This window comes from Anabrus simplex, chromosome 1 (genome assembly GCF_040414725.1).
Source record: "Anabrus simplex isolate iqAnaSimp1 chromosome 1, ASM4041472v1, whole genome shotgun sequence".
In the NCBI taxonomy this organism is placed as follows: domain Eukaryota; kingdom Metazoa; phylum Arthropoda; class Insecta; order Orthoptera; family Tettigoniidae; genus Anabrus; species Anabrus simplex.
The window spans coordinates 368,431,791-368,451,157 of NC_090265.1; the positions used below are offsets into that span (position 1 = coordinate 368,431,791).

Here is a 19,367-nt window from a genome sequence, read left to right on the forward strand (position 1 = left end):
ACATACGGTACTCTTAGATTCTAGCCTCTTTCTCTCAGCGCACGTTTTCGTAACATAAACATGCAGTGATCAACATAATAATAAGAAAAAAAAATAATAATTCAAGCCCATTGATCCTCCTGTTGTCATAAATAAAAAAAGATCCAAATTCCTTTGTCATATAACCTCAGTTCACCAACACGATTCCTTTGCACTTATACATAACCTTCACGCAATCCATTCGAACTTTCACAGCATAACCTTAATTTCAATATGTCGCAACTAACGAAATTGAAACAATCGCGTGGTCGAGTAAAGGGCACGTTAACAAGAATAATAAAGTCAATTACAGCTGACATGTCAAAATTGGAGGCGAAGGTTAGAATTAAAAAATGTGAAGAGCTATGGAATTCTTTTGAAGAAGTACAAATGAAAATAGAGGAAACAGAGATAACTGATGAAATAGCTGCCGTACAGTTTGAAGAGGAATGTGAGGGAGAGCGAGAGCTATTTGAATCTATTTATTTCTGCGCAGTTACACAACTGCAAACGATAATAGATGAAGCAGATGACGTTCAAAATAATTTGCTAGCTCAAATGAACACGGCAGTAAACAACACCAACAGGAAGTTCCACAACATCATAATAGAAGAATACATAAATTACCAGAAATTAAATTACCGGAATTTAACGGCGAATTCACAAAATGGTTGCTTTTTAAGAACAGTTTTGAGTCAACCATTCATAATGATACTCAACTAACAAATATCCAAAAATATCAGTATCTGATCGGTCTTCTGCAGGGCGAAGCACGCAAAGTCATTCAAGGTTTTACCATTTCAGAAGAAAACTACACAAGTGCGTGGAACTTGCTTCTAGATACATATGATAATCAAATGATGATAATCGAGACACATCTAGATGAACTTTTCAAGTTTCCTACAGTTTTTAAGGAGAACAAATCTGAATCACTCAGGCAATTACAATTTCATATTCAAACTCACATGGCTTCATTAAAAGCAATGAAGCAACCTGTACAATATTGGGACACATTGGTTATTCATCTAGCAAAGAAGCAGCTAGATTTCATTGAGCAAAGAGACTGGCAGGAAAGGGTGAAAGGCAACACTCCTGAGAAGATGCCAACATTGGATGATTTCTTAAAATTTTTAACTGAGCGTTCCCAATCATACATGCTTTTAAATCATAACAAAACCAAGGCATTGAACACAAAGACAAATCCGAAGGACAAACAACCTAGCAAGAAAGTTGTTATGACGATGACTCGGGGAAGCTGTAATCTGTGTGGTGGAAGTCACCCCATTTTTATATGTGAAGAATTAATTAAACGATCAGTTGAAGACAGAAGAAAACTGCTTCAAGAAAAAGGACAGTGTCATAACTGTTTGAAACCTGGACATATTGCAAGAAATTGCAGAGGATCAAAATGCAAGAAATGTGGACTTCTTCACAACACACTTTTACATGCTGAAGAAGATGACAAACAGAAACAAAATGTTAAAGAAAATCAAGTGCCCATAAACCTGTGTGTCGAATCTCAGCATTCACCTGCTTCACTCAATGTGAGCTTGGCGAAAAGAATAACATCACAAATACTTTTGTCAACAGCTTTAATTGATGTGAAAGATGTTCACGGAAGAAGAATGATATGCCGAGCCTTACTGGATCCGGGATCACAGTCGAATCTAATAAAGGAAGGTCTTTATAAAAAACTTGGTTTACCGAATGTCAAGACAAACACACAGATCATTGGAGTAGACTGTTCCAAAGTGGAAACAAAAAGAATTACGAGAGTACACCTCGCTTCAACGAATGACGGATTTGAGGTGGAAGCAGAATTTCTAGTTTTGCCAACTATAACAGGACGATTGCCACAGTTGGAGATCAAGAAGGACAATATTATTATTCCAAAGGACATTCGCTTGGCAGATCCAATATTCAACAAGCCTGGAGACATCGACATGTTAATTGGTGCAGGACTTTATTGGAAAATAGTCATAGGTCCACCCAAGAATGAAGCTGAAGGACAACCAGCTTTGCAAAACACCCGATTAGGCTGGATTATAGGTGGTGAAGTTTTTGAGAACAAACAAGGATCAACAACATGCATGAAAATTAGCAATCAACAATTATCAGATCAGATGTAGCAATTTTGGAAACAAGAAGCAATTCCGGAGATTCAACATTACACATCAGAAGAAAGAATATGTGAAAGACAGTTCACGGACACCGTTTCGAGAGATACGACAGGTAGATTCATCGTAAGGCTCCCTATTAAGCCAGATGTCATCCTCGGAGAATCAAGAATACACGCACTAAACAGACTAGAATCGTTAGTCAAGAGGTTAAGCAGACACCCCAAACTCGAGAGCTTATGCAGATTTCATGAATGAATATGAAAAACTAGGGCATATGAGCTTGATTGAAACAAACCGAAGTCAAGATGTACCAAACTTCATACCCCATCAACCAGTGGTACGTCCAGATAGTGACACCACAAAGGTCAGAGTGGTATTTGATGCCTCGGCAAAAACATCACTCGGGACATCACTCAATGACAAGCTCATGACACGACCTAATTCACAGCGAGATCTTTTTCACATTGTACTTAGATTTCGCAGTCATAAGTACGTCATGACGGCAGATGTGGAAAAGATGTTTCGGCAAATCCTCATCCATCCTGAAGATCGAGCATTACAGCAGATTTTGTGGAAAGAGGAATCTTCTGCCCCTGTGAGGATTTATCAGTTGAATACAGTAACATATGGAACAGCATCAGCACCTTACCATGCCATGAGATGCCTAAATGAATTGGCTACTCTTCATGAAAATGAATTTCCAGCAGCAGCAAAGGCTATTCGCGATGATTTTTATATGGATGACTGCTTAAGTGGAGGTGACATTCTAGAAGACGTGATCGGGCTACGGCGGCAAATACAAAATATACTCAAGAGTGGTGGAATGCATTTGAGGAAATGGAGGTCCAACAGCAAAGAGATCTTCCAGGATTTGGAGAGCAAAAGCGACGAAGGGACTTTACTGGTTTTAGACAAAGGTGAAGCTAGTAAGACTCTTGAACTCCTCTGGGACTCAGCACAAGATTGCCTTAAGTTTCGAGTTGAGCTGGCAAAGCAGTCACCAAAATCCAAAAGAGAAGTCGCCTCGAAAATCGCACAGAGTTTTGATCCACTAGGACTCGTGGGTCCAGTACTGATCAAAGGGAAGATGTTGATGCAACACTTATGGGTAGATGGATTTGAATGGGATCAGCCATTGTCTCGAGAGCACCTTCAGATTTGGAACGAGTATTATGCGTCAGTAGAAAGACTGAACAACATCAGAATTATGAGAAACATAAATCCTGGGAATTGCTCTGGCTCTTTTGATTTGTTTGGATTTAGTGATGCTTCAGAGAAGGCTTTTGGAGCATGCATTTATGCAGTTTGTCAAACGCAAAGTGGTCTCTGTATTTCCAGTTTACTTTGTGCTAAGACGAAAGTAGCTCCTTTAAGAACCATTTCGTTGCCAAGACTCGAATTGGAGGCAGCCCTTCTTCTTGCACAACTTGTCAAAACAACAGTGAGTGCTTTGAAAGAAAAAATTGGTCAGATCAGATTATGGAGTGACAGAATTGTTTTGGGATGGATCAACACTGAGCTAAGGCTGCTGAAGACATTTGTGGCAAACAGGATTGCAAAGATTCAAGAAGCCACTGATGCAACCACCTGGAAGCATGTTCCTTCGACTGAAAATCCAGCTGATCTTCTCTCAAGAGGAATTACTTCAGCAGAACTCGAAGATAAAAAGCTGCGGATTACCGGGCGAGTTGGCCGTGCGTGTAGAGGCGCGCGGCTGTGAGCTTGCATCCGGGAGATAGTAGGTTCGAATCCCACTATCGGCAGCCCTGAAAATGGTTTTCCGTGGTTTCCCATTTTCACACCAGGCAAATGCTGGGGCTGTACCTTAATTAAGGCCACGGCCGCTTCCTTCCAACTCCTAGGCCTTTCCTATCCCATCGTCGCCATAAGACCTATCTGTGTCGGCGCGACGTAAAGCCCCTAGCAAAAAAAAAAAAAAAAAAAAAAAAAAAAAAAAAAAAAAAAAAAAAAAAGCTGCGGTGGAGTGGACCTTCTTGGCTTCGCACACAACGTCAACAACCAGAGCATTCAGAAGAATTTGAAACAGAACTACCAGAGCTGAAGGTCACAGCAGTTACGTTGACAGCAACATCAACCAGCATTCTACTGAATAAATTCTCGTCATTTCCAAAATTATGCCGTATAGTAGCATATTGTCAAAGATTCATTTATAACTGCAAACTCATACCATCAGAAAGGAAAAAAGGTTCACTAGAAATACAAGAAATTTGTAAAGCAGAGAAGCAGGTAGTCAAATGGACACAATTAGAAGCATTCCCTCAAGTACTACATTGCTTAATTAATAATCAAGACCTCCCAAAGAAGAGTTCTCTAAAGTCACTCAGTCCGTTTCTAGATAGTGACGGATTGATTAGGGTTGGAGGAAGGTTTCATTTTTTGGAATTAACATCAGAACAGAGACATCCTGTGCTTCTACCAGCAAATCATCACATCACCAGAATGATCATGGAAAATGAACATCGTCGTCTGAAGCATTGTCCCCCATAGCAACTGCTACATGCAACTCGACAACGATATTGGCCTATCAGTGGCAGAAGAGAAGCGAAAAGGATTGTCAAAAGGTGTCTGAAGTGCTTTGTTATCATCCTACAGTTCCAGAGGTACGCATGGCAGATTTACCAAAAGAAAGGGTTACATTAGTTGTTCGACCCTTTGTTACCACAGGAGTGGACTATGCAGGTCCAATATCTGTAAGAGAAAGCCACAGAAGGGGCCACATTCATACTTACAAGAGTTACGTAGCTGTATTTACCTGCTTCAGTACCAAGGCAGTGCATTTGGAGTTGGTGTCGGAGCTAACGACCGAAGCTTTCTTAGCTGCACTGCAACGCTTAACGGCGAGAAGAGGTTTGTGCAAGCAGCTTTTCTCTGATAATGGGAAGAATTTCATTGGAGCAGCGAACGCACTACAAGATATCCAATCCTTTTTGGAAACGGGGTCAACGACCATTACCTCCTCATTTAAAGATAAAAACTTCATTGTTCCGTATTGAAATTATGGATGTTAAAAATTAAATAATTGAAAAGGAGGTTCAACCTATTCAATACTTAAAAGAAAGAAATGCAGTAATCACATTCCTATTTAAATGGGACCTGTTTCGACCTTAGTCCAGGTCATCATCAGCCGTAAAAACATATACAATGTTTATGAATATTGGAGGTCAGTTTCACACTTTGATAGGCATAAAGACACGACACCACATTCTGTCATGCATGTGACTTTGTGCATGACAGAATGTGGTGTCGTGTCTTTATGCCTATCAAAGTGTGAAACTGACCTCCAATATTCATAAACATTGTATATGTTTTTACGGTTGATGATGACCTGGACTAAGGTCGAAACAGGTCCCATTTAAATAGGAATGTGATTACTGCATTTCTTTCTTTTAAGTATTGAATAGGTTGAACCTCCTTTTCAATTATTTAATTTTTAACATTACCTCCTCACTCGCTCAGCAGCAGATACAGTGGAGTTTCATTTCTCCCCGGTCACCCCACTTTGGGGGATTGTGGGAAGCAGCTGTAAAGATGATGAAAAGACATTTGCTTACTGAAACACAGGGACGTGTGCTAACTTTCGAAGAAACCTACACTATTCTTTGCGATATAGAGGCGGTATTAAATTCACGTCCCCTTACTCCCTTGCCAAATGATCCAAATGATTTAGAAGTCTTAACACCAGCACCTTTTCTTCTAAGTGACTCGATCGTGCAACCCGTGCAAATGGATTTGTTGAGAGAACCCGATAACCGCTTGTCACGTTGGCAGCACTTGCAGAAAATTCGGCAGCGGTTGTGGCGGAGATGGCAGCGAGAATACTTGCAGGAATTGCAAAAACGCGTCAAGTGGCATGATACCAATCGACGTATTGATGTTGATTCTTTGGTGCTATTAATTGAGGACAACATCCCTCCTCTAGAGTGGCCCAGAGGTAGGATAATTCAAGTTCACCCTGGACGAGATGGTGAGGTGAGGGTTGTCACCGTTCGGACGGCTGGTGGAACTTTCACCCGAAGCATCAAGAAAATATGCCCTCTTCCCATTGAAGGGAATGACAAGGAGAACTGAATTCAAGATTTCCTGTGATATCTTTAACTTTGTGTTATTTTTCATCAAAGATATAATTTCAATAATGATAAAAATATGTATGTATAGAATTTTGTATTAATGCATATGTTCAGAATAAGTGTTTTTACAATAGGTATAAGATTACAATGTTACAATAGTTTAGTTGAAAGAACTCCTTTCAAGGGGGCAAGATGTTATGAAGAGACTTTTAATTTTTGTAAAATTATTTCATTAATTGAAGTTGGCACTTTCTAAGCCTATTTCCGATTGGTCAGATGATTTTGTATTGTTGAAAATGGTTACGCATGCAACAGTCATGTCCGTCATCAAGTTGTGATATCGCATCATTAAGACATATCAAATACAATAAAGTATTGGAGGCACCAAGTTGCTTTACTTCAAAATCGAAAACAAACAAAAAGTTTGCAACTAATCTTATTCCTGAAAAAACCAAGAAGTCTAAAATCACAACATTTACATTCACTAATCCAGCCTTTTTTCAAATAACTAATCCTATTAAAAACTGAAGTTAATATAGCATTCAAGACACAAAATACAAAGAGACTTTTTTTTTTACCACAATAGTATGAATTCTAACAATAACCCTTATGTAAATTGCGGCATCTATAGATTAACATGCGTAGAGTGTAAATATTCATATGTTGGCCAAACTGGCCATAGCTTTCTCACAAGATACTTAGAACATGTTAACGCTGCAAAACACAACAAACATTCTGCGATGAGTACTTATGAGAGAATCAGGCGATCATTTTACAACTATAGAAAATGAGCTAAAGATTATCAGAAAGATAGAAAAGGGAAAATTAATGACAGAATTAGAAAATATCTATATCCATTTAGACCAGCATTTCAATAAGGAAAAAAATTTAAATGACAAAATCGAAATCCTTTACATGAACAATTACCTAAACTTTTACAAACGTTTAATCTAGAAAAAAGCAGTTTTGCCAAAGTTTTCATTCCCAAAACAAATAATAATCACGGAACATTTAAGAACACAACCCCTCCCTGCGCCCCTACTAGACATTCCCCTTCCAAAACCCCACCTACTATCAGTTCCCCTCCTACCCCTACTTCCTCCCCTCAGCTCCTACCACCTCACTCGTACAACACAAGGAGTAGACGCGGAACAGCAAGCAGTCTCCACACAACCTTAGTTAACACTAAACTGACAAACGGCGGTTGAAGGGGTAAGTAAAGTTCGAGAAGCACGCAATTATCTAGCAACACAACTTCCGATTACTTACAAGATCCCTTTTCTTGTTGCAGACATACAAGATAAACTACTTAACAACCTTTAACCACAATCGTCAGTTACGTCCCTTTCAGTCATACCTTATTAAATCTATTTCAACGTATGGTCACTGACGTCAATGAGAGCATATTTATTCAGCAGCACTCGCCAAGGTCAAATGACAACAAGCATTTAAATTTCATGAAGACCAATATTATCCTGTCACAAGTTCAATTATCAAATCTATGAGATTGAATCTTTATTGACTCTTATCCTTAAGGGATATAAAACTTTTTTTCCAGATCTCATTGCAAAGAAATTTTCAAATTTAGTTCTTAAGATTGTATTTCACATCTTTGTAAGATGTTAGACATGCTACTTGTTTTAAGTATTTCAGAACAACTCATTCTACCACAATTTTGATGTATCTCTCCTACTAAGCCCAAGTTATTAAGGCGTGTCACCAAAGATTATATATTTTATGATATTCTAGTAGAGTAAATTTGAGTTTGTGAAAAAAAATGGTTTAATGGTTCTTGAGTCACTATTCACAAACATAACCATTCTTCGAGATTCATATTTGGCTGATGATGCTCCGTAAGGGAGCGAAACATGTCCCACAAATAACTTTTTACTTAATGAAGTTAGTTTAAATGTGACAATATTATAATGTATTGAACAGGTGGATTAAAATAAAATTTTGTACTTGCAAACCCTAGAGGGAGCCGAACTATGGAGATCGCTGCTAGGTTGGGTTTGATGGTCACTAATATTGGAAATGTGCCAACCTTTTGACAACTGGGCTGTAGGGGAACTATACCGTACGTGACTTTTGTATCTGAAGACATTGTGTTGAAAATCAATGTCTGGCGGGTGTTTGAAGAATACACGGGAAGTGATCACCAGTACATTATTTTTCGTGTCCTTCCTAAAATTCGACAGATGAATACTACATCGTATAAACCAACACGGTTGAATATAGAAAGTATCTGTCTTAAGAAATGAAATGGATAGTTTAACAGAACAAAGTTGTTGTTATAAAAGGAAAGAAGCTGTTGAGAAATGTGTTGAACTCACTGTGCAGCTTAATTGAAAAGCATGTGATTTGTCCATGAAAGTTAGAAACTTGATTTTGTTCTGTATTGAGCTGGGATTACAGTGAAATGAAAATGTTAAAGGTCCACCTTTTCAATACCATGAATGTTTATTGATGTGAGTATATATCACATAACGTTTAAAGAAGACTGGTTCTAGTTTTGATAATCATTGCGCGTCATCATCAGCTAACGAATCAATTGAGCAAAATACAACTTATCAAATAGCAATATATAACACATGATAGCACCTGCAAGACAAATGTTAAACTATGACTAGTTAAAATATAAAACACATGACAGCAAATACAAGGATTAATGTTAAAAGTTAAACTGTAACAAGTTAAAACAATGAAAGCAAATCAGAGAAGGTAACACAATTGTTAGGGTATGATACAGAGAAAATAGTCCAGCTTAAGGTTTGTAGAACATAAGGTGTATCTATATACAACACTTGAATGCACCTACTAAGGCAAATTTTAAATGTAACGTTAAAATGATGAGGGTATGATGCGTATGACCATCTAAAACACATGACAGCACCTATAAAGTCACTGTTAGATTATAACCAGTTGAAATGATGGGGTGCATCTGACCGTAAAATATAAAATTTTTGAGAAGGTATCCCAGATGTTGAGTCTTAATAAACAAGAGAATAGTCCAGCTTGAGGTGCATAAATCATAAGGTAACATATGTTATCAGTGGGAAGAATAAACGTTGTTCTCTTAAGTTGCAGTAATTAACAGCTTAATTCAGGTGGTTTTGATGCCAACAATGTGGTCGTGTGAAAATCATAATTTGAATCAACGTCATGATTAGCAGTTCAGTATGGAAACATGGAGACCTGACGAAAAGATTGAAAGCCAAATTAGGCGTGATATAAATGTACATAGCCAAAAGAAAGATAAGGGAAAAGAGGCGAACTCTCCTTCGTTGGCTGATGATGACGCGCAATGAGCATCGAAACTAGTACCAATCTTCTTTAAACGTTGTGTGATATATACTCACATCAATAAACATTCATGGTATTGAAAAGGTGGACCTTTAACATTTTCATTTTGCTGTAATTTGTCCATGACTCGTAATATATTACGAAAACGGAAGCGTTCTGCATATTGGTAGGCCAAAGAAATTGCTGACCAGAGAAGATGTCTGCAACTTAGATGGAGGGCACAGAGAGCACGATTCAGCCAAGAAGACACCTCATTCACAGCTGAGTATAAGTTGGCGAAGAAAGAACTGAGAAATGCTATTAAAAAGAGTAAAGTCAACAAATGGTGGGGCTAAGGAAGTGGATGACGACCCATGGAGTTTAGGATAAAAGATCTTCATGAAGAAACTTGGAAGTTACTCTAATCTGATCATGGACTCAAATGCAATGATGGATATTGTAGGTACATTATTCCCACATCATCCTGGGAGGTCTGATGATGATGATGATGATGATGATGATGATGATTTCATAGATGTACGATTTTTTAGACCAGAAGAATTGACGAGAGCGATTAGCTCCCTTTGAAATAAAAAGGCCCCAGGACCAGATGGTATTCCAGGAGAGATACTAAAGCTGATAGCAGGTTTCTGCCCACATCTGCTGATGAAAATGTATGTACAAAAGCTGCCTGCTATCAGGGGTGTTTAGTGTTCGCTGGAAAACAGCTCGGCTGGTTTTAATAAGCAAAGGGAAATCTGGTGGCTATAGGCCTTTATGTATGCTGGATACTGCTGGGTAAGGATTAGAGAAACATCTGTAGCCAAGAGTACTTTCAGCATTTCAACTAGCTGGGGACCCCTCTGATCGTCAATATGGTTCTCAACGAGGACATTTAACAATAGATGCAGATTGGGAAGTGTTGAATACTGTGAAAAGTGCACAAATGAGTAATCATCATTCTCGAAAAGTAACGCTTCTTGTGACTCTGGATGTCAAGAACACTTAAGATTCGGTAAGGTGGAATGACATGTTGGAAGAGCTTCAAGACACTTTCAAACTACCAGAGTATCTCATGCGCATAATGAGAAATTATTTGAAAGATCGTACTCTAGTATATCACACAGAAGATGGGCAGAGAGTGAACGGCTCACAGCTGGTGCAGCACAAGAGTCCATCCTGGGCCCAAATCTGTGGAACACTGTGCAAGATGGATTGTTGTTAGAGATGCCGGAAGACATGATGCTAGTGGGCTATGCTGATGTTATAGCTGTTTTGATAGTAGCTCGAAATTTGGAGCTGGCTCAGTTTAAGCTAAATCACGCGATGCGACGGGTGAAAGATTAGATGGCAAATCACAGATTACAACTGGCAGATCATAAAACAGAGATAGTTCTCTTGACAAGGAAAAGGATTGTTGATAAACTTAACCATCATAGGTATTTATTTGATCCTGTATTGACTTGTCTGAATCTATTAAAGAAACTATTAAAATAGTTGGTTGGGTCCACCTTGTCAATACACTTTTAATAATTGAAATTATTTATATTTTATCGTACATGTTTCAGGAAAAATATCTATTCCATTCACGACCGTTATTCCAATGTATATTGGACAAACAGTAATCAAAACATCTAGAAGTATAAAGTACCTTGGTGTGACACTTGATACCAAACTTACATTTTGGGATCATATCAGACGGCTGATGGATAAGGTGGTGAAAACGACGATTGCATTGAGTAGATTAATGGACAACATTAAAGGTCCGAAGTCTAGCAAACGATGACTTCTGATGTGGATAGTTCACTCGACACTTCTGTATGGTGCTGAAGTCTTGGGCTGAATCTCTGAAGTTTGAAAAATACCGGCAAAGGATAGCTGCAGTACAGCGGAGATCAGCTTTGCGTATTACAAGCGCATATCACACAGTATCCGAACCTGCGGTTCTTATGATAGCAGCGGTAGCACCGCTTGATTTACTTGCCTTAGAGAGAGGAAGTGTGGCGAACTCATGGGAGCTACTTTATAGGCAACGAATGGAACAATGGCAGCAAAGATGGAAGATCTCGAGGAAAATGGACTAAGCGGCTGATACCATGTTTAGCTGATTGGGTTGCACGAGCTCATGGTGAGGTAAACTTTTATCTTACTCAGCTCTTGACGGATCTCGGATACTTCTGGAAATTTTTACACAGAGTACAGTAGGTAGAGCGGATCTGGCGTGTATTTATTGCAATGATGCTGACGATGTACTTCACATATTTTTTGTATGTTATCATTGGTCAACACTGAGATGATGTTTGGAAGCTGAGCAAGGAGAATTGACGCCAGAAAGTATTGTGCAGGTGATGCTATGAAACCAAGAATCTTGGGATCAGGTGGCAGTATATGTAGAAGGCATCCTGTGTTGGAAAAAGAGGGATTTGAATACTCATGAACAGCTGTGAAGGAGAAATAAAGGAAGAAGAAACCTGAGAAATTACAAGCACGTCACCACCCTGAAGCATTGTGAGAGCGGTTCCAGGGCGGAGATATACTTTGTGGGGTAAAGGGTGTGTGGGTTTTAGTGAGCAGGAATCTCACGCTTGTGGAGTATGAACCCTCGCGAGTGTCTCATAAAGATTTCCCACACTCCCACGTAAGAAATAAAAATGTATTATTATTATTATTATATACCTGAATGCACTAGTTGGAGTAGTAAGAAATGGTTGCGAGAACATCATTGGGAGACGCTGCTTTGGAAGTGGAGACCCAGAAGGATGACAACGCTTAGAGTTATGTAGAAGTAGTCGTATCGAAAATACTTTTGCCACAAAGTAACATGATATAGCTGGGATGGCAGATACAGGATACTGTTTTAAGTCATTGTAAACAAAGAAGGAGGCAGATACATCAGTGACGTCAAGGTCATCTCAAGTAAAAGTATGGACAGTGATCACAGACATCTGGTTGTGAACTTCCAACACATGACCAGGAAAACTTCAAAGAATATCAAGGAAACACCTAGGGTCATGACTTAATTGGAAGAAATTCAAATAAAGGAAGTATACAAGGGAAGAATCCAATGAAGCCTCTTGAAGAGTGAAGTTGTTAACATTGAGAGAGTGTATATGTGGAAGCCTTTCAAAAAAACATTTGTAGGTGAAGCTGAAAAATGCTATGTGGAGTGAAAAGTTCAGTCAAGGAAGAAAAGGCAACACCATGTTGGAATGATAAGAATCTAAACAGTTATGAAAGACGGAGAGCAAATAAAGAAGGGACTACTGAATAAGTTAGCTGTGCAGTTAGGGTTGCGCAGCTGTGAGCTGTAATTTTGGAGATGGTGGGTTCGAATACCTGTCAGCAGCCCTGAAGAAGGTTTTCCGTGGTTTCCCATTGTCAGACCTGGCAAATGCTGGTGCTGTACCTTAAGGCCACATATGCTACCTTCATAATCCTTACCCTTTCCCATCCTTCAAAACCTTTGATGACTTAGTGCAATGTAAAAAAAAAAAGGACTAGACAAAAAACAACAGAAATACGTGCAAGAATGCAATGATCAAGAAATCATGAGACTCCCAGAAATATACAGGACAAGGAAACTTTCTGTTAAGAACATATAAAGAGAAGAAATGGGACAAGTTTGCAGAGCAGAATGGAATAGGACAATAGAGGAAAAATGAAATTGCTGTATAGAGTAGTGAAGAACAAGAGAAGTTATTTAGATGCCATAAAGGTGATTAGAAGAGGACGATGGAACTTTGGCATGAGATGAGGAACCTACTTCAACAGGCTACTGAATGGAGATACAGGAACTGTAACAGTCGACAAAGAAGAGCCGTGTTAACACACTGAACCAGCAATTGCATGGCTGGAGATAGAGAAGGCGCTCAAGATCATGAGGGAAGGAGCGGTAGGTGTAGACAAACTGAGCATGAATATGCTGCAAACTGCAGAAATTCTGGCAAACAAGTGGTTGTATAGACTGCTCAACATGATATGGTGGGAAAATACTATCCCAGAGGATTTGAAGAAGGGCATAATTGTACCTCTGTTTAAGAAAGGAAACTGATGTAAATGCGTCAGCTATTCACAGTAGTACGCTACTGTCTCGGTAAGAAAATCATAGAGAACAGAATCAGAGATATTGTCAAACCATTCCTAGAGGAAGAACAATACGGTTTTAGGTCAGAAAGAGCAACTGCAGTTCTCATCTTTCCAGTTTGGATTTTGATGGACAAATTTTGGGAGAAAGAGAAGACTCTGTTTTTAGTATTTTGGATTTTGAGAAAACGTATGATGGTACTGAGGGAAAGAATTTGACAATGCCGTAAGAGAATTGTAGATGCAAGATAACCTCATGGACAAAGTGAAGATGATGTACAGTGGTAACGGAAGCTATGTTCAAGTAGGGGGTGGTTTATTGGACTGGTTTGAAACGAAGATGGGAATGCAGCTGGGCAGTTCATTGTCAACTTTTCTATTCATCATTATGATGGGTATCATGATGAAGTCACTTAAAAGGAAAGGACAGGCGACCTACAAGCCTTCATATATGCAGGTGACGTTGGTATCTGGATTGAATCAGAAGAGAAATTAGGAAAGAGACTGCAAAGCTGGAGAAATGAGTTTGAGCTACGACCTAAACTTCAGCAAGAAGAAGACCGTGGTGGTGGTGGTGGTGGTGGTGGTGGTGGTGGTGGTGGTGGTGGTGGTGGTGGTGGTTCAGAAGGCAGAAAGAGATAAACCATTCCTCATGCTCAATGAAGCAAAGCTGGACAGCATCCCAAATTTCAAATACTTGCACAGCATTGTCTCAAAAGACAACCTGGCTAAACATGATGTGAACAACCGAATCAACAAGGTGACACAATTATACCATCAAATAAGGTGGTTTCTGTGGGATGAATAAGTACATCTGAGAACAAAAATGGCAGTTACTTAATAGTAATTTTAGGGGCTGCACATGTTTTTAATTGTAAGAATGTTAATGGTACATTTAATTAATCTGAATTAAACATATTTGCTTATCTTTACTTGATTAGTATTTAGTTACATTTTTGATGGATTTATGATTGGATTATTTGTGTGTGACAAGTAATCATACAGAAGTTCAGATCTGTTCGATTTATGAAGTTTTTATGCAAGTTTGATGTTATGTGAACCTTTCTTTTGATCCAGTGCTGAGGTGAAGAAAGAAGCTGATGGTGATTCAACAGATGGTCCCACAAAACCTAAACAGTCTAAAGTAGATACAAAAAACGAAGCTGAATTGAAGAAACAAAATTCAATAATGTACAAATATCGCGATAACCTTAGGACTGAACTTGAGAAAAAGTCATTGGCAGCACTACTAGAATATAATAACCAAGAAGTCCCTTCAGGTGAAGACAGGGTAAGTTTCTGCTTTTGACGTTATCCCTGTGTATGTGGTATTAGTACGTATATTGCTAGTTACTGGTATTTATCATCCAAATATTGCATAGAACTTCAGTAAGTATTGAAATGGTGGTAGGAATAATAATTTTGCTACCCCAATGAATTGTTGTTTACCTCTGCTAGCAACTTGTAATGGGTAATTTGTCACACCTTGGAAAAATTAATATATGATGGGCGTTTGATCACTGTAGACACTATCAGGTTATCTAGCAGTTGCCAAAATATCATATGAACATAAAGATCCAATGCCATATTAACCCCTGCCATCGTATTAACACTAGAAGCAGGAGACAGTCCTAACTTACGACCCGCCAAAGTGCTAATAATGAAATGAAATGGTGTATGGCTTGTAATGCCAGGAGTGTCCGAGGACATGTTCGGCTTGCCAGGTGCAGGTCTTTTGAATTGACTCCAATAGGCGACCTGCGCATCGTGATGATGAAATGATGATGAAGACGACGCCAGCGATATTAACCAATTATGGTTAAAATTCCCGACCCTGCCAGAAATCGAACCCGGGACCCTTGTGAACAAAGGCCAGCATGCTAACCATTTAGCCATGGAGCCGGACAGTGCTAATAATAATAACAAAGAACAGATTTCCCCAAATAGCCTGAGACGAAGTTAACAGTAGTGACGAAAGCAAGCTCGAACATCAAGTACAATAGAAGTCCGCTAATGCGAGTATGGCATATAATGAGAACCCCACTATAACGGCAATTTCTCCGGTCCCTTCAAAGTTCCTATATTAAATTGTGTATTATCCTTCAGTTACAGCAAAAGCCCTATCACTGACGAATCTGTTATTACGAGCGATATTTTTCTGTTACTGATATTTATGCACCCCAGTGATTATGTTGCATGCGATCAATCTCCTTCGGTATTGATTCCTAACTATGTCCACTACCGAGTTCTCTTAGCAATGTCGGAGTCGATTAATAATACCCGTGAACTGCTGTTTCGTAAAGAAAATTCAAAATGAAAGAGAACTTTTTGAGTAATAAATGCGTAAATAATGTGTCCGATAACAGTTGTTAATGCGTTAAAAATAAAGGCTATGGAAACGATCGCTTAATTTTAATGCTAAATACTGCAATTAATAAAGGATGGAATACATCCCATGATATGGCAGCGTGCATCGTTCATTTCAGAGGTTAGTTTCTATTTTCTCGCATCTGTTTAATTTCAGAAAGGCTGTTATCATGTAAATTTATAGCAAGAAGGGTATTTTCTACTGGCGCTAGAAATACGTAAGTATTCACGATAAATATAGTACGGTTAAGTTAAGTTAGGTCACGCTGTTTGAATAAGAAAACTGAAATTTTTGCCACAAAATGCGATCGAACATCTTCGGTACAGTATAGTTTTCTCGCTGTGTGCATTTGCAACATCTCTCGTCGACATTTGAAGGCGATGTTGGAGTTGATTAGTTATACCTGTCGACTGATGATTTCTAAAGGAAATTCGAAATGAAAGACGATAACACGTTTTCGTAATAAATGTGTAAATAATGTGGCTGATAGCAGTTGTTAATTCGTTAAAAATAAAGCCTGAAATAAACTGTTTCTTAATTTTAATGTTATATACTGAAATTAAGTACGAATATGATACACCTCTAGATATGGCAGAGTACATCACTGATTTCAGAGGGTAGTTTATATTTTCTTGCGTCTAGTTAAATTTTGGAATGGCTATTTCCATGTAAATTTTAGCGAGGAGGTTATAATTTCTCTACACGAGTTTGAAATATGCTTTCATAATTCATATACGGTTAGGTTAGGTGACGCCGTTTCAAAAAGAAAACGGAAATGTTTGTCGCAGAAACCTCTGGAGTGATACCGTATTTCTCCGAATCCAAGACGACAATTTTTTTTCCCTCAGAATATCATGTGAAATGTCAAGGATCGTCTAGCTTTCACAGCCTTGGCAACTACCGTAGTAACCACGGTGCTACTTTTCACACCCCCTGCGCGTGCACACAAAACTCGTTGACAATGAACGACCGTCTCTTGATTATACATCGCTGGCCCGCTGCGACCGGTTGTTGAGTGCCTATGTGTAACGTTGCTGGATCTCGGGAAATAGTGAAGAGACAATGACAGGGTGCCTCTCTACACAAGCGTTTCTCAAATCTGCAAAGTGGCATTAAAAAAATGCGAGTCTTCGAATGCTTAGAAAGGCCATGGCTACTCAGTAGCAGAGTTATAACGCGTCCACTGTATAGGTCCCGCAAGAAGAGCTTGCCAAAGAAAGCTGCGCAGAACATCGGCAGTGTTTGGGAGGGCTCGGTACTAGCAGTGCACGTCCCCCTCACTTCGCAAAATCGCCTTACTGCCAGCAGTTGTTAATGAACCGTCTGCGCTGGCGGTCTGGCTAGCTGAACTGTGACTAGCGTTCGAGTGAAATCACAGCGCGTGTATGTAATGCATTATTGTGGTTATAACCAGAGCCAAGACACATTACCCTATAGCAGAGTTGGCGAACCTATGACTCGCGAACACGACTTCGAAAATCTAGCAACGTAGCACATTTTAACATTACGCTTTAATAAATTATATCCAGTAAATTCTATGGTCATATTTAAACAAAAAGCAAAAATATACCTTATTCTTAAAATTTACCTTGTTTAAAATGCAATTTTTAATACAAAATAAAGTAATAAAACATTCAGTCGAATGGATTTACAAGTTATGCAATCTAATACCTAATTGAAGTCAGATGAGGGGTTTCATGATGAGTTTAAAGGAAAATAACATGTGGCAGACTAGGCAGTAAAACGTAATACACAAGACCTTAAATAAAACGCTACTTGGTAAAGGTTTGCCATCGCTGCCCTATAGCATATTGATATTGTTGGACATGCAGAATCAGAAACATTGAATGAAATAACAATAATAACAATAACAAACAAAGAGATTAAGAATTATGTGATCGTAAAATAGCGGTTAACTTACCCAATGGCTTGTTCTAGTCCGCATCTTCTGAAAGAGGTTGAAAGCTGCTCATATTGCCTTCACTGTCATCCGCGCTATCACTAACGCTCTCTCCGTCACTGTCACTATCGTCCTCCAGATTAATGATTATGCTGTCTGATACTTCATCCATTATGTGATCGCTCGCAATGTACTTATTCTCAGTGTCGATTACGTGCCTTCATCGACTCGACCATTTTTCTGCTCCAATTGACGCAATTCCTTCCATCAGCAATGTTCTTGTATTATCGAGTCTGAAAGTAACATTCCCTTGTGCTACATAATCTTTAACTAGAGCCCAAATCATTTCGATTGGGTTCAAGTCTGGATGGTATGGCGGTAGACGCAAAATCATATGACCATATGTAGCAAGTAGTCTGTCTATTTGATATGACTTATAGCGTGATTTATGGGATTTAATCAAAGCGTACAGTTGGAGTTGTATCATCTCTGTAGAAAACGGAATACCCTTATCAGTCAACCAATCCTGCATAACTCTTTTTCTGGATGATGTGGGTGCACGCTCACATTGGACATTATGGTACGAGGCATTATCAATCACGACTACAGAGTTGGGTGGCAGATTAGGAATTAATTTCTCTGACAGATATTTCTCGTAGTTTCTATAGTTCATCTCATCGTGATAATCCCCTGTTGTTTGGTTGGATTTGAAAACCAACAAAGGATTTGGAACGAAACCTGCATCTGAACCGGCATCTACCACTATTAATCGTTGTCCTTTCGAGAAAGGTGATTTCAGTCCATGAAGAGTATTGTCGCTCCAAGCACTTGACTTGGTGTGCGAACTATGCAAATATGTCTCATCAGTGTAAACAATAGGCCTACCCTCTTGTCGGTGCCGCGTTATGCTTTGTATGTACTGCACACGTAAGAGCCTTATGTCAGGCTTCTCCATAAGTATTTCACGCATGTCTTCTGTCTTCCTCCATCGAAAATCTAGGCCTCGAACTATCTTGCTTAGTGTTCTTACGTGTTCTTACGCAACCTTTAAACTGTATATCCTCAACCAGTTTCTTACGGATCTTTTCAAGCGTTGGTCTCTTGCCTTCGGTATTGTGAAAATTGTGAATCGTGCGCCTGACCGCGCATTTCTCAAAATCGTTCACACTTCTTGACAGACTTCGGTCTTCTCTTTCCAGGCGTTGAAAATGAATCCACTTCACCCCTTTCGATCTTCTTTGCGTCGCGTATTACATTCCGCACGGACCTTTCCGATACACCCGTTGCTTCGGCCACTTTCTTTTGAATAGCACATAAGTTTCCAGTGGGATGGGTTTGGTTTTTCATGAAAGTATACGCATTATAAATAATTTCTCTAGTTTGACTGTGTAAAGTTTTAGCACTCCCGAATTGAGGACGAAACGGGGGCATCGCTACGTACACTGAATATTATACTACAACAAATTCACTTTCAGCTACGAAATATAAATAAAATATTAGTAATACAA

The 19,367-nt window shown here is 39.0% G+C and overlaps 1 protein-coding gene across 1 annotated transcript in view; it reads left to right on the forward strand.

Moving 5' to 3' along the window:
• The window catches only part of Parp1 (Poly-(ADP-ribose) polymerase), a 271,411-nt gene that overhangs the window by 65,339 nt on the left and 186,705 nt on the right, over window positions 1-19,367 (forward strand). Inside the window, exon 5 of the mRNA XM_067134916.2 lies at window positions 14,669-14,882. Coding sequence (XP_066991017.2) covers window positions 14,669-14,882 — 214 coding nt within the window. The remainder of the gene's footprint in view (window positions 1-14,668; window positions 14,883-19,367) is intronic.